This window comes from Panulirus ornatus, chromosome 50 (genome assembly GCF_036320965.1).
Source record: "Panulirus ornatus isolate Po-2019 chromosome 50, ASM3632096v1, whole genome shotgun sequence".
Taxonomy (NCBI): domain Eukaryota; kingdom Metazoa; phylum Arthropoda; class Malacostraca; order Decapoda; family Palinuridae; genus Panulirus; species Panulirus ornatus.
The window spans coordinates 3,507,005-3,524,016 of record NC_092273.1 but is presented as its reverse complement, the minus strand read 5'-3'; the positions used below and the strand labels follow the sequence as shown (position 1 = coordinate 3,524,016).

Genomic DNA, 17,012 nt, shown 5'->3' with positions numbered 1-17,012 from the left:
AGATTTAAAAGCAGATTGTGCAGGGCTAGAGAGATTGGTTAAAAAGATTGAAAGTGTCAAGAAGATATGAAGGTATGCTATGACAAAAAATCTAGAAGCAGAGTTCAAACCAGGTGATTGAGTGTTGGTATTATTGCCTCAGACAGGGAAATTCTCTGAGAGCAAGATGTTATGGTCCCAGGGTTATTGAGAAAAGAGTGGATGATTTGAACTACATTGTGAATACTCCAGAAAGACGCAGGCCAAGCCAGTCGTGTCACATAAACGTGATAAAACCTATCATGATAGAAATTCTGCAAAGGATGATGAGGTTACAAATGTGTATTGTGCATGTGTTATATCTGATGATGTAGAGAATGTGGATGAAAGTGAAAATGTAAAGTTGGAGATGTGAAGACAAACTGTTAAAAAATTCAGATGTGTAAGATAATTTGAAAAAGAAGCTTGATCATTTAGAAACTGAGAGATGGGATGAGATCGTACAAATAATGAATGAGTTTAGGTGTTTGTTTCTGATGTTCCAAGGAGAACTGATGTATTACAGCATGACATCAAAATTGACAATGCAACACCTGTCAAGGAGCACCCATATAGAGTGAATCCTAAAATGAGAGAGATAATGAGAAAAGAAGTTCAGTATATGCTTCACAATGATCTGATTGAAAAAAGTGATAGGCCTTGGAGTTCACCTGATGGTATTTCCTATAGATATTGTACTGATTTCAGAAAGGTGAATAAGATCACTAAAGCTGACTTGTATCCTACTCCAAAAGTGGATGTTTAAATTGATCAGATATGAGATGCTGATTTTGTAACTAGGTTAGACTTATTGAAAAGGTATTGGGAAGTACCTTTGACTGAGAGAGCAAAAGAAATTTCTGCATTTGTAATTATAGATGGTTTGTATCAGTTTAGTGTTGCCCTTTGGTATGAAAAACAGTGGTAGTAATTTCAATAGATTAGTAAATCAAGTTTTGTAATGTTAAAGATTGTTCTGTTTATATAGATGATATGTCATTAAAATTTTTAGACATTATGATACCATTACAAAGTGTTCAGATTTTCTGTACACGGTGTGTTTACCTACACTTGTACACTTACCCTCCTACATTGTGTACATGGTGTCTTTACATGCATGCAGTTATGCAAATCATTGTCTACATGCAGATATGCATATATATATATATATATACATATCCCTGGGGATAGGGGAGAAAGAATACTTCCAACGTATTCCCTGCGTGTCGTAGAAGGCGACTAAAAGGGGAGGGAGCGGGTGGCAGGAAATCCTCCCCTCTTTTTTTTTTTTTTTTTCCCCAAAAGAAGGAACAGAGAAGGGGGCAAGGTGAGGATTTTCACTCTAAGGCCCAGTCCTCTGTTCTTAACGCTACCTCGCAAATGCGGGAAATGGCGAATAGTATGAAAAAAAAAAAAATGCTACTTGAAAAATTAAGCTCTATACATAATGAAAGGTGGAAAGATGGAGTGAAAAAGATTTTGTGTGATCGGGGCCTGAACATGCAGGAGGGTGAAAGGAGGGCAAGGAATAGAGTGAATTGGAGCGATGTGGTATACAGGGGTTGACGTGCTGTCAGTGGATTGAATCAAGGCATGTGAAGCGTCTGGGGTAAACCATGGAAAGCTGTGTAGGTATGTATATTTGCGTGTGTGGACGTGTGTATGTACGTGTGTATGGGGGTTGGGCCATTTCTTTCGTCTGTTTCCTCGCGCTACCTCGCAAACGCGGGAGACAGCGACAAAGTATAAAAAAAAAAAAAAAAAAAAAAAAAACATAATGAATTGATAACAGTTAAAAAGAAAAGTAGCATAAAATGGAAGATGAAATGAGTAGATTGAAAAGAACTCGGTAACACTATAGAAATAAAATCTAAGGAGTATAACATACAAATTACCATGAAAGAACTGGGACTTGAAAAAAGAGAGAAATACATGATAATTCACATATGACAACATGATAAAGACATTAATATGTGCTTGAACTATATCTTCATAGTACTGAAGAAACAATACTGTGAAGAAATAGAGCAATTAAATTTGCCTTGAAGAATGTGTGGAAGTCGAGAACATTATCTCGGAAAGCAAAAAATGGGTATGTTTGAAGGAATAGTGATTCCAACAATGTTGTATGGTTGCGAGGCGTGAACTATGGATAGAGTTGTGCGCAGGAGGATGGATGTGCTGGAAATGAGATGTTTGAGGACAATGTGTGGTGTGAGGTGGTTTGATCGAGTAAGTAACGTAAGGGTAAGAGAGATGTGTGGAAATAAAAAGAGCGTGGTTGAGAGAGCAGAAGAGGGTGTTTTGAAATGGTTTGGTCACATGGAGAGAATGAGTGAGGAAAGATTGACCAAGAGGATATGTGTCGGAGGTGGAGGGAACGAGGAGAAGAGGGAGACCAAATTGGAGGTGGAAAGATGGAGTGAAAAAGATTTTGTGTGATCGGGGCCTGAACATGCAGAAGGGTGAAAGGAGGGCAAGGAATAGAGTGAATTGGAGCGATGTGGTATACCGGGGTTGACGTGCAGTCAGTGGATTGAATCAAGGCATGTGAAGCGTCTGGGGTAAACCATGGAAAGCTGTGTAGGTATGTATATTTGCGTGTGTGGACGTATGTATATAAATGTGTATGGGGGTGGGTTGGGCCATTTCTTTCGTCTGTTTCCTTGCGCTACCTCGCAAACGCGGGAGACAGCGTCAAAGCAAAAAAAAAAAAAAAAAAAAAATTGTAATTGAGTAATTAAATTTTTATCCCTGGGGATAGGGGAGAAAGAATACTTCCCACGTATTCCCTGCGTGTCGTAGAAGGCGACTAAAAGGGGAGGGAGCGGGGGGCTGGAAATCCTCCCCCTCTCGTTTTTTTTTAATTTTCCAAAAGAAGGAACAGAGAACAAGGCCAGGTGAGGATACTCCCTCAGAGGCCCAGTCCTCTGTTCTTAACGCTACCTTGCTAACGCGGGAAATGGCGAATAGTTTGAAAGAAAGTTTGGTGAAGAAAGTAGTGGTGGTGAAAACCTTATGTAAGATGAAGTATGGTAAGATGGCTGGAGTGGAAGATATTCAAGTTGAATTTCTTAAGAAGAGGTGATTGTGCTGCTGACTGGTTAGTTAAGGTTTTCAATGTATGTATGCATCATGATGAGGTGCCTGAGGATTGGTAGGATGCATGTATGGTATCAGTGTATAAAGGTAATAGGGATAAAAGTAAGTATTCAAACTACAGAGGTATAAGTATGTTGAGTGTACCTGCTAAGTTGTTCAGGAGGGTGGTTTCTGAGAGGGTTAAGGCATGTACATAACATCAGATTGGGGAGGAACAATGTGGGTTCAGGAGAAGTCTGCTTTTAAGGACATGTATGAGAAAGCATATGATAGGGTAGATAGAGATACCTTGTGGAAGGTCTTACAAATATATGATTCAGAGAGAAAGCTGCTAGAGGCAGTTAGAAGTTTTATTATTGGTCTAGGCATGTGTGTGATTATGAAGATAGGAAAGTGAGTGTTCCAAGTGAAGGTTGGTCAGTACCAGGGGTGTGTAATGTCATCATGGCTGTTTGTTTGTGGGTGGGGTGGTGAGGGAGATAAATGTAAAGGTCTTGGAGAGAGGGACAAGTATAAAGTCTGTAAGGGATGAGAGGGCCTGGTGGAAGTAAGTCAGCTGTTGTTTGCTGATAACACAGCAATGGTGGCAGATTCAAGTACGAAACTGCATAAGTTTGTGACTGAAAGAGTGCGAGAAAGGAGGAACTTGAGAGTAAATGTGAATAAAAGCAAGGTTATTTGGTTTAGCAAGGTAGAAGGACAGGTTAGTGGGGAAATGAGTTTGAATGAAGAAAAAGTGGTGGCAATGAACTGTTTTAGATATCTGGTAGTGGACACAGTATGTAGGTAGTAGTTGGGAGGCAGCTATCGACCAAGGAGGTATATTACTGGTACTACCCACCTCGGTATCAGGAGGGTTAGTGAAGGCTGCGTAGTGAATCAACACTTCATTGGTAGTCAAGTAGCACTCCTCTAATCTAGGTAGCTGTCTTTTCTTTTTGCCTCACCCACATGAGGACTGCAGGCATTCTGTCCACAAACATACAGTATCTCCTTGTCACACTTAACACTTAATACTTAACCCACACAACTCATTCTTCATAACTAGATTTTCCTGCACTGTGTGCCAGCCCTGCCTTTTGGCAAAATGGTAAGAGTAATAGTTAGTAGTAGGCAGAACTTTAAGGTATAAAAATTAGGAAGAAGTAGTAGGTAGGAATATTCATGGGAGCATTAGATAGAGGTAATGGGTTGGAACATTAGGGAAGAACATGACAGGAATCAGAAGTGGACTGAGTATATATGTTAATTTTCATCAGAAATTGATAAAAAGGGTGTGAGAAAGTGAACACTGCAGTGCTGAGATAGTCTGGAAAATGAATGGATGAATGAAGTAAGAATGATGACCAGCATGTATATAAAAAAGAACAGTCCTGGAGTGATACTGAAGGACAACGTGAGAAAGTAAACAAATGAGATGTATGAAGGCATGGAGGTTTCAAATATCGTTATATTTTTGAGTTATGTGACTACATGCAATCTGTGGTACACCTATCGGCCACAAACTTCTCAGAATCAACCAGTCTTCGTTACTCACCTAATAGTAAGAGAAAATAAATGGTCCACCATCAAGTAATGGAATCAAAAGTTTCTGAACTGGATTTTCAGTTGACTCAAAGTTGAGAATGAAGGTAGTAGATGGTAGACAGCCAGCACCTCAGTGGTAGTCAAGTTACACTCCTCTGAGCCATGTAGCTGTCTTCTCTTTCTGCCTCACCTAGATGTGGACTACTGGCTTTCTGTCCACAAACATACGATCTCTCCTAGTCATACAAAACACCTGACTAAAATGAACTGACACAGCTCATTTTTCGTAACTAGATTTTCCTGCTGTGAGCAATATGTGCTAGCCTTGCCTTTTGGCAAAATGGTAGGAGCAGTAAAGAGAAGTAGACGGTAGGAACATTTAGGCAGGAGCATTACATAGAAATAGTAGGTAGAAGTTTCAGGTAAAAGTAGTCAGTAGGAACATTAGGTAGGAGCTTCTGCAAATGCTGCACTAGAGTTGCCCTCTACCAGTGGCCAGTTAAGGGTGAAGCACTAAAGGCTAAGAAGTGGCTCTGGAGTCTACTAGTAATGACTATTGCTGTAGCCACCACTCTGAGGGAGTTCCCAATGAAACAAGTCAAAGTTGGGCTCTACAACATAAGAAAGATCTAAACACAAGGACATCTGAAATGAACTGTCAGGTCATGTATTATAGCACTAACATGATACCTCAAAATCTCTCAAAAAACAATAGAATTCTTACTGCAGTAATTTCAGAGTTACAGCTTATTTCAATGGCAGACAAGATCTTTGCCAGCTTCACCTAAATCCCCTTACAGAAGTAATTAAAATCAACCAAATCTTCATAATTCACCTACAGCCATATGAAATTTGTTCAACAAAACAGCAGAACCCTAAGCTAAATAAATTCAAGGATGCATGTAAACAATGAACATATTTTGACCAAGATGAAGACTTGGATTTCAAATGTTTCCTCTTCAACACTTCCACAACATCCCAATTGAAGCCTTTTGGACCAAATTTTCATTAAGGAAAACGCTTGAAAACTTCCACAAGTTTTGACAAATATAAATAACTTCTATGATGATGTCAATGATAGCTGCAGTCTGATAAAGATCTACTGCATTTGCTGAAGTATGGTCAAATTCCTTCATGATGAAACTCCACTCATCAAAGAATGAGTCAGATTCCAAGTTTATCTGACATTCTTCCAGAGTATGCACACCAGGAATAATAATATACAAAAATTTCCTACCTTATTCTACTCCTACTTTTTATCTTTAATCTTACCCAACATCTATGCGACTGAACTTCTCACGATAGGAGAAAAGGGACATGGTTAACTAAGTGAATCCATGCACAACTTACCTGGGGTCTGAGTAAAATGCATATTGAGAGGCCTGTCCATGATGAACATCCCAGTCAACTATAAGAATCCGGGACAAGCCATGCTTCTCTAAAGCATGATGAGCTGCCAAGGCCACATTGTTTATATAGCAGTACCCACAGAACTCTGATTCCATAGCATGGTGACCTGGAGGTCTGCAAAGAAATTATCAAATCACTAACTTTCCTGAAAAATTAAATTCATAAACATGCCATGCATAAACAAAAAAGATGATGTGAAAGACCCACAAACAATGTAAATGGAGTAATGCAGAAAAAGGCTTACAATTCAAAGGATCAATTTTGTAACAAGCGACACTAACTAAATCAAAGAACAAGCTGAAAAGATGAATATAAATATATATCTATTCATTTATTTATTTTATTTATTTTGCTTTGTCGCTGTCTCCCACGTTACGCTCATCTTCCCCCTCTCACACTCTTCTCAAGTCAGGAACTAACTTCAGCAATTTCTCACTCGAATCTGCTACCACTGCTGTATTGCCAGCAAACAACAACTGACTCACTACCCATGTCCTTTCATCCTCTACAGACTGCATACTTCCATTTTTCTCTCTAAGAATCTCACATCTACCTTCTTCATCACCCCATCCATAAAGAAATTAAACAGCCATGGTGACATCACACACCCCAGCTGCATGCCGACCTTCACTTGGAGCCATCCACTCTCCTGTCTTCCTAATCATACACATGCCTTGCACTCTTAATAAAAACTTTTCACTGATTCTAACAGCTTTCCTCCCACACCATATATTCTTAAGTCCATCCTTATCAAGGCATCTCTATCAACCCTATCAAATGCTTTCTCCAGATCCATTAGAGCTACAAACAAATCCATCTGTTTCTCTAAGTACTTCTCACACACATCTTTTACGGTAAACACCTGATTCACACATCATCTATCATTTCTGAAACCATACTGTTCCTTCCCACTTTGATGCTCTGAACATGCTTTCACCCTTGCAATACCTAGTCTCCCATACAAGTAACCAGGTACATTAACAAACTTTAACCTCTAGTTTGAACACTCACCTTCATCCCCTAGCCTTTACACACTGGCACTATATGCGAGTTCCATTAACTCTCATGCACCTCATCATAATCTATATATACAAGGAAAAATTCTAACTAACTAATCAATTACACTGTCACCCTCTTTCTTAAGAAATTCAACAGCAATACCATCCATTCCAACCACCTTGCAACACATCCTTTTATATAAGATTTTCACTACCTCTTCTTTCTTCACCAAACCACTCTCCATAACTACCTCACCTTGCATACCACCCCGACCAAAAGACCCTACACCTGCCAACCTATCAACACATACATTCTACAGTCCTTCAAAATACTCATACCATCTCTTCCTCACTTCATCAATACCTGTTATCATTTCCCCTTTTGTCTCCTTCACCAATGTTCCCATTTATTCTTATTTTTTTTGCACATTATTAACCTCCTTCCAAAAAATCTTTTTATCCTCCCCAAAGTTTACTAATGCTCAATCACACCAACTCTCATTTTCCCTCTTTCCCAACCCTACATTCCTCTTGACCTTCAGCCACTTTCTCTTATACATCTCCCAATCACTTGCACTCCTTCCCAGTAAGTGCTCCCTAAGTGCTTCTATTTTCTCTTTAAGAAGCAACTTTACTTTTTCACCCTACCACTTATTACCCTTTCTAATTTGCCCACCTCCCACCTTTTGCATGTGACGTGCAACTTTCACACATGCCAGCAATGCTTTCCTAAATACCTCCAATATTTCACCAACACTTCCCAGCTTCATTTAATCTCACCTTTTACCATTCTACACTCAATCTATCCTGTGTCTATTCACATAAGTCTCTTTTCCAAGCTCACTTAGTCTCACCACTATCATCTCATTAATGTTTCCTTCTTTTCAATAACCACTAAAAATGTTTGCTCTCGCCTCCACAAGGTAATGATCAGACATCCCACCAGCTGTCCCTCTCAGCACATTTACATCCAAAAATCTCTTTTTTATATGCCTATCATTTACTATGTAATTATTCAATATGTAATATCACTGAAAATGTAAGGTGAAATTCTTTAAACATATTTTTTTTTTTTTTTTTTTTCATACTATTCGCCATTTCCCGCGTTTGCGAGGTAGCGTTAAGAACAGAGGACTGGGCCTTAGAGGGAAAATCCTCACCTGGCCCCCTTCTCTGTTCCTTCTTTTGGAAAATTAAAAAAAAAACGAGAGGGGAGGATTTCCAGCCACCCACTCCCTCCCCTTTTAGTCGCCTTCTACGACAAATTTTGTGGGTTGAAAAGGATAATCTACTCAGATAAAATGGGGAAAAGATAGTTTTGATCATAATTTCAATTCTACAGTTCTCAGAAATTAGACTTAGTAAATTCATGTATCCCTGGGGATAGGGGAGAAAGAATACTTCCCACGTATTCCCTGCGTGTCGTAGAAGGCGACTAAAAGGGGAGGGAGCGGGGGGCTGGAAATCCTCCCCTCTCGTTTTTTTTTTAATTTTCCAAAAGAAGGAACAGAGAATTGGGCCAGGTGAGGGTAGTCCCTCAAAGGCTCAGTCCTCTGTTCTTAACGCTACCTCGCTAATGCGGGAAATGGCGAATAGTTTGAAAGAAAAAGAAAATTCATGTAAAATATTTTCCATGGATCATCTTTCCTTAATACTGCCATTATTTTGTCTTTGCTTGTTCTCCATCTACTATGCATTTCTTGATCAAAAATTTTGTCATTTCACTGAGTGGGTTTCCTGCTTTTTTCCATCAGAATCTCTGCTAAAAAAATAATTAATCTTTTTTAATTACTACTGCTACTCTGATCTTGATACAGTCTTTTATTTCATCTACATTCCATATTTCTCATAATATCATTCCTGTTACTCCAGTCATTTCTCTTGTTCCACATACAATTGTTATAATTTTTCTTTTCTTTCACACTATTCACCATTTCCCGCATTAGCAAGGTAGCGTTAAGGACAGAGGACTGGGCCTTTGAGGGAATATCTTCACCTGGCCCCCTTCTCTGTTCCTTCTTTCGGAAAATAAAAAAAAGAGAGAGAGAGAGAGGGAGGGGAGGATTTCCAGCCCCCGCTCCCTCCCCTTTAAGTGGTCTTCTACAACATGCAGGGAATACATGGGAAGTATTCTTTTTCCTCTATTCTCTCTAAATCCTATCAACCATCATTCCTTCCTCTTGCATCCTTCTATATAATTCTAATTTTGATCCTTGTATCTATTATTTTCATAATTTCTGGTGAGGTCCGGAAGAGAAACTGGTAGAGATTTTGGAATGACCGAAGGAAGGCCTGAAAGGGCCTCAAAAAGGCTTTGAAAAATCCTGGTGAAGACTTAGCGAAGACCTGTATAGGTCATACAGAAGACCTGGATATAACCTGAGGGGGTCAAGTTCAAGACATGGGTATAATCTGGGGAAGACCTGGAGATAACCTGGGGAGGTCAAGTTCAAGACATGGGTACATACTGGGGAAGACTTGAAGAGGACTTGAGGAGACTCTGGAAAGACCTGGATTGGACATGATAAGGATATAGTAAACTGAGACTGCAACATTTCCCATGTGATCATTCATGTTTAGTAGAGACACTAAGAGCAATCCAGTAAGTGTATGATGTGCTATTGGAATTTCATCATACATGTCATCCTAATATGGCAATATGATAAATGTATAAACTTGAAAAGTGGGGATAAAAGAGGGTAACGTATCATACTAATATCTATACTGTGATGTATACTACTTGTGGAGAACATGTAACCATGATTTAAATTAAAGAAATTCTGATTCAGTAAAGCAAGACATGCTGGAAAATTTTAAACAAGCTAAAGAAATGGGTGATTAACAATTGCTGTTTGTAAGCAGAAGCTACCCATTTAGGCCAGTGGGCCTACTGCAGTTTCTTGCACTCTTAGGTCATATCAATTTGATCCTGGTTCCTTTCAAACATGTTGATGAATATGAGCAAATTCAGTACAAAGAGATACCACACAGTAAATCACAACCACCTAATGAAGACACTTTTCAATTAACCTTAAACCTAACAGTATACTGGCTAAGTTACATCACCATGGAATTAATATGCAAAAACAGACAATGGGAAACTGGATGAACATCAAAAGTAAACTTTGAGTGTACCTGACTATAGCAAAGCCATTTTGCAGTTTTCCTGAAGCTACAGCATCCACCAGATCTAATGTGCAACCAGCAGCTAGAAGTGAGTTCTCATATGTTGACTGTAAAAGGAAAAAAATACTGACATTAAATTCATCTTTAATACAAGGTCATGAAATAGATAATTACCATAAACATATAATGCATGAATTGCTAATTCAATTGTAAATGCCATAAATATACTCAAAAAAACATACTGGAAAGCTATATATCTGTCTTTCTATATCTCCGATGCCTGTTCCCTTCTGAAACTCCCTCAAGGGGGTGGCCACGGCAATAGAGTTTTCATAACTAGTGAACTCCTGTGCCCCTTCTTAGCCTTTAATGCCTCGCCAATAACAGGCCACTAGCACAGGGATAGCATAGTGCAGTGTTTGCAGAGGCTCCTACCTAATGTTCCTACTGACTATTTCTACCTACTGCTCCTATCATTTTGCCAAAACGCAGGGCTAGCATATAGCACTCACTACAGGAAATCTACAGTTAGGAAGAATGAGCTGTCTGAGTTAAATGTTGTCAAGCATTGTGTGACAGAGAGAGACATTTGTATGTTTGTGGAGAATACCAGCAGTCCATGTGTAGGTGAGGCAGAAAAAAAAAGACTGCTACCTGGGTCAAAGGAGTGCAGCTTGACAAACAATGAAGTACTGGTTCACTATGCAGCTATCACTAACCCTCCTAATACCCAGGCAGGTAGTACTGGTAATATACCTCCCTGGTCATTGGCTGCCTTCCAATGACCAACTAAGCTGATGCAATCCTCCTCACTTTTCATTTCCCTCATGATTTTTGCAACACTTGTAAACATTTTCAGGTATGAGGTCATGCTTTCAGGCAAGTCTCTCATAGATCATGAAGAACAATGGCCCATAAACAAAACCCTGGGGGCATTCCACTGATTTCCATTATTTGTAGGTTTCTTTGACATGTATCCTTTATTTCCTTCCATCAAAAAAATTCAGTTCATCAGAGGAGTCTTCCCCCTAATTCTTCCCTGGTATCCCAGCTTCTTACTGTCTCCTGTATGGTAATCACTGGCAGTAAGAAATAATCAATTTACCCAGCCTTCCCTTTTGTCTAAGACAGAGTTCACTGTTGTATAGAAAGCTACAAGGTTTGCTACAAATGACCTCCTTTCCCTAAAATCACGAGCCATTTGTATTCTGATTATCTTTTCCCCAATAGACCACACTCATCAAGGACACTGGTCTATGATTCAGGAGTTCTTCCCAGTCTCCTTTCTTATAAATGGGTATGATATTTCCCCTTATCCCCTCCCTTGGCACTCTACCTTTCTCGTGATATTTTGACGGTATTTAAAGAGGTCTCTCTATAATATCTACATACATCTTCAGCACAGATGGTGAAATTTCCTCAGGACCATGAACCTTGTATGGGTCAGGACCTTTAGTGTTTTGTTAATGTCTTCTAGATATTTCAATGTTTTCTATAGAATCCTCCCTGTCCCATCTCAGTGTTGATGGGGTTATAGTGTCACCCACTGCGAAAACACTTTCAAACTACTGGTTCATTTCCTCACATATCCTTATATCACCTACAGCAATTTTTCCCTCTGAACTCTCTACTCTAATCACCTACTGGGAAATTTATGTAAAAGTTTTGGATTTTCACTTGCTTTATCAACAATACTCTTTCCAAAAATTCTTTCTTATTCTATAACACTCATTCTTTTCCTTGCTCTAAATACCTTCCATAAGTTGGTTGGCTGGAATGTTGCCAGTATCTTTGCCACTGCACATCTTGAAACTCCTCTGCTTGTTGACATCTCTGATTAAACCATTCTTCCCTCCTTCATAACCTTCCCTCTATATTTGAGGCTGAAGATAAACATGTTCCTATTCCTTCACCGTGGAATTCATAGAACTTTCTCCACAATACCCTAGTTCATTGCCACTGAGTTTGGAAGAGCGTGTGAAAAGAGGAAACTGAGAGTTAATGCAAATAAAGTTATGAACTTTACTAGGGGGAAGATAGAGGTTTGTTTCAGTGTGAGTCTGAAAGGAGAGAACCTAGAGGAAGCAGTATGTTATAGATACCTATGAGTAAACAAGACAGCAGATGAACTATAGGAGTTGCACTAAATCATTTGGTGGATGAGGAGGTAAATGTTCGGAGTGCACAGGGAATTATGTGGAAAGTTATGTCACTCCCTATGAGGAAAAAGATATGTTCATTTCATGGCACAGTAGTATCATCAGTACTGTAAGGATGCAGAGTGTGGACCTTAGATAAAGATGCAGAAAAAGTAGATGTGATAGAAATGAAATGTTTGAGGACAACATGTAGTGTGTAGAGAGTTGACTTAATTAGAAACAAATGTAGGGAGATGTAATAAAAGAGGGTGTTCTGAAATGGTTTAGATACATAAAGAGAATGAGTGAGGAGAAGGTGACTAAGAGGGTATACAAGTCATAAGAGGAGAGAACAGGGAAAAAGGGGTAACCAAGAAGGTGAATGGATGTATCAAAAGACGCTCTGTCTGGAGCCTAAACACACAGGAGGCTGTGAAGTGAGCCAAGGATAGAGAGAATTGAAGCAACTTGGCATAAAGGGGAGAACATGCTGTCCATGGGCTGAAACAGGGTATATGAAATGGTCAGGGGACACCACAGAGAGGTTGTGAAAATGGGGCTCTGGTTTCGGTACATCATTCATGACAGTTAAAGTGGATGTGAGTAAACAGGGATATTTCTTTGTCTGATCCTGGAGTTACCTTACTAAAACAGGATATGTGTGACAAAAATGTGTAAATCTTCCTGCCCTTGGAATCCCTTCCATGGAACTTTCAGGAAGCTAGCACTCATCAGGTCATAAACTGTGGTGATAAGTGCACGTGTTTGTGAGGTATGTATATGGCAAGCCTGTGTTCAGTGTATTCAGTGTGGAAGCTGCCTCTTGAACATGATGGTTCTTGTGATGTGCTGAAATGGTCTTGTGATGTTGAAGAGAAAGGGGGGGAAATGTCCAGAACACAGACAATAATATTCACAGTACCAAATATTCATGTCTGGTGAGCAGAGTTTCAGATGGGCATAAGTCTTGTGAAGAAAGATTTAAGACTGGGTAGAGTGGATAGTTATTTAGAATTCATTAATTCATTATAGTGTGACTAAGAATGTTTTGTCAATTTTGTACTTGGTGGAGAACAGGAGAAACTGCAAGTGTAGGATGCTAAAGTGTGAAGAAGTGAGCTTTATTTCTGACTGAGGGCTGGTCATTGGTAAAGAAGTGGTTTGGGTGAGAGGGGTCATGTGCTGTTGAAAAGAAGTTTAGCTGAACATGCTGAGGTATGATTATACTTGAATTATTATTGTTATAATATGCAGATTTTTGGTGTTCTGTGATTGCTAAGTAATCAGTTATTATTCTGAGTACTCTCTTTTGTGTGGTATGTAATTCTGTCATATTCACCTTTGAAAAGGAGGATGGAGCAGATGAAATATTTGTAAGGGATATAAAATGATTCTTTTTTCTTGTATGAAGATAATAACGATAGTATGGCCAAGCAACTTACTGGATGAAGGAAAATAGAGTCAAAGTGCGATGCTAAGGTTTCAAGCTTCTCACAGTCAGTTTCCCCTTTAGTACTCCAGAGAAGGCCAAGATGAGCCCTGGAGTGATGCTTCAATATTTCCTCTTCTGTAGCTGAACGGGATACCAAGGTCTCACAGCGGCTTAAGAACCCCAACTCTTTGCATCTATATATTTAAAAGAAACTTATCATGTATCTGCAAATTACAGGATAGATAACTGCACTAACAGTAATGAACTAACAAACTAACTTTTATCAATATCATACAGTTATTTTCATTATCAACAAACAACATAACATGAATCATTCTCATTAAACAGTGCAACCAACCTGAATACCTATGTTAAATGTCATTCTCAGCACACGACAATATATCCAGGATATGAGTAACTTGACAGTGAATAGAAAAATAAATGCTATTCTGGAGATGCAGACATTTTGTTCTGAGTGAGCCATCGTTCCAAGTGTGAAATGTAGTGCTGAGGTTGTTACTGTGGTGTTAATGAGTTTTCTGATGTAACTTAGAGATTGCCTACAAACACATATGCCTATGTATTCATACACATAAATACATATAAACTTCTTGACAAAATTAATAAGTTATCTTAGAAGCTGTCAAGTTTATGGGTTACCTTTGCCAAATGATATAACACTGGATTAGCACATGGCTCCACACATAATGTGAAAAGAGAAAAGTAATATATATCTGACTTGCTTGCATTTCAGAAAATTATGAGGGGGTCAGCCTGTACTGCTTCGCAGCTGGAAGGATGATATCATCAATGGGTGATGCTAGATGACTGGAAGGGTGTTCCAGAATGAGTTAGAGTAGCAAATGCTGTTTGGGTAGTTTGCAGAAGGTGAGAAACATACACCTCACTAGGATGAGAGGGGTTAGAGGATGCCAACCACCAGAAATAAAAGATTCTCTTAATACCTCAAGGGACAACCAACCCTAGACAGAATAAATGTCTCAATGAAAAGGCCTAAAAATATCAAAATCAGAAAGCATATTTGCTCTCATGGGTTCAATACATCATTTTACTCCTAAATAGAGTGTACCACCAGGATACAATTCATTCAATCATCACGATATCTATCAGGCCCGCTACTGCTTATTCATCAACACCAAAAGCTCAAACAGCATTACATCAAGGCCTATGACATCAGCAAATAGACTCCAGGTGGTGCCTACTGGCAATCAATACATATCATCCAAATGTTAATGCTTCTACTATTTCTCTACCTTACAATTATTGTATGGTGTTTTCACCTTTTGAACTTTGCTTTTAATTTCCTGAGATGTATGATCTGTAACCACTTCTTTTCATTGTCTAAGGCAATATCAATTAAGGAAAATGGCATCTCCCATGGCTTTATTGGCATTACACAAACACCTTTTATAGACAGCACTTCTGCTTAGATCTTGATTATCTCCCCTGCAGTTACCTATTTGTATTTCCTTATTCACACTTTACAGGGAGGGAGTTCTATACTCATGTGTCTCATTTCTTGAACATTCTCTATTATCATACAACCTTTTAACCTTCTGAATGTTTTCTACATTTGCCACATCCTCTTTCATTTTATTCCATTCATCCACTATTCTTATACCGCAAAAGTACATCTTTATTAACAAGTTTCTTGCTGAAATTTCACGTCAAAAGCTTTGGTTGTTCTATCCTTATATCTTTTGATAAACTGTTCACTGTCTATATCATCCACCTGGCTTAAAAACAAAGACTGAGATCAGGTCACTCTTTTCTCTTCCATGGTGGGCAATTCCAAGGTAATTAGCCTTTCCCTGCAACTCACAATTATGGTAACATTTTTGATGCACTCCTCTGGACATTTATGAATAGCTCTTTGAGTCTTTTTTAGGTGTGGTGACCAAACTTAAGAATTTTCTAGTCTTAGCCTTATGCAAGATCAGGATATTAACAGCTTGCTATATATTTAATTATCCACAATGAAAGCTCCACTTCCTTAAGAAAAGGACAACCAAGATCCAAAACCAAATATGCATACACGAATAAATAGGGGACTATGTAAGCATAGTAATCAGCATGTACAATGCAAGGGTGGAAAAGAGTAAACCTTTGACCAATATCTATTGTTAGCTTCAAACAAATATCATATTCCTAGTGTTAATGCATGTTCATTACTGATCTAAATCAAAAGATCCTCTAACATAACAATACGGTGGGAAAAGTTCTCATAGATCATGAAATACTCACATTATGTCTATGTCAAATGTAACAACAGAATCTTTGCCTAGAGGTATCTTTAACAGTGCTTGGCAAACATTGACAAAATCAATGTTTCACTGTGCGAGCACCTTTTGCTAAAAAAATCTCAACACAATGATCAAATCAATACAAAGATATCTACCATTTTACATCCTCATCAACTTCTTTCACTACAATCATCATTTTTGTCACTAACGAAAAAAGGCCAAATTTTAAAGTTTTTAAACTTGAAAACAATCACATTTTGCATTCATATTCATGTTAAACAGTTTAAATATAGTGAAGAAACAGCTGTTATGGTTACTGAATATGGTTAGTTTACTAAAATATATATTCCCTTTAATTCAAGAAAAACAAGCAATGAAAAAAGTAAATCCTATCCATTATCCTGTCTCATATACTATGATCAATTGAAATATTAAACTACTTTGGAGAAGTCTGAATGTTTCTTTCATACATATTCATCTCTTCCACATAAGCAAGGTAACATAAGGAATAGGTGAATGAACCTTGGAGGGAAAACCTCACTTGACTCCTTCCTCTGTAACTTCTTGTGCACAGTAATACAGAAGAAGAGAACTTTTAGTCCCTGTTCCTACCTCTTTTAGAAGCTTGCTTCATCATGCAGGAGATACATTCTTTCTCTCCTATCCCCAGGTACAGCAAGACAAAATGGTTTTGATCATCTTTTATGCACCTAATCATTATTATTATTATTTTCTTTTTCTCATACATAGTTGCTATTTCCCACATTAGTGGGGTTGTATTAAGAACAGAGGACTGAGCCTAAGAGGGAAAAATCATCATTATTATCATCATAATTGATCACTGCTTCCTGCATCAGCAAGGTAGTGCTCTGGCAGAAAACAGATGAAGAAAGACCCATCCACTCATATATACACATATATACATAAATACACATACACATACATAACATATACATACACATACATATACACATAAACTTACATATTTATTCATGTA

The 17,012-nt window shown here is 38.4% G+C and overlaps 1 protein-coding gene across 7 annotated transcripts in view; it reads right to left on the bottom strand.

Annotated features, from left to right (window-relative positions):
• HDAC6 (histone deacetylase 6) overlaps nucleotides 1-17,012 on the bottom strand; it is a 132,379-nt gene that overhangs the window by 102,535 nt on the left and 12,832 nt on the right. For all 7 annotated transcript variants that reach the window (XM_071691112.1, XM_071691113.1, XM_071691110.1 and 4 more), the window contains exons 5-7: nucleotides 13,762-13,945; nucleotides 10,191-10,288; nucleotides 5,998-6,171 (exon numbers count right to left, since the gene is read on the bottom strand). In XM_071691112.1, the coding sequence (XP_071547213.1) occupies nucleotides 5,998-6,171; nucleotides 10,191-10,288; nucleotides 13,762-13,945 (456 nt within the window). The remainder of the gene's footprint in view (nucleotides 1-5,997; nucleotides 6,172-10,190; nucleotides 10,289-13,761; nucleotides 13,946-17,012) is intronic.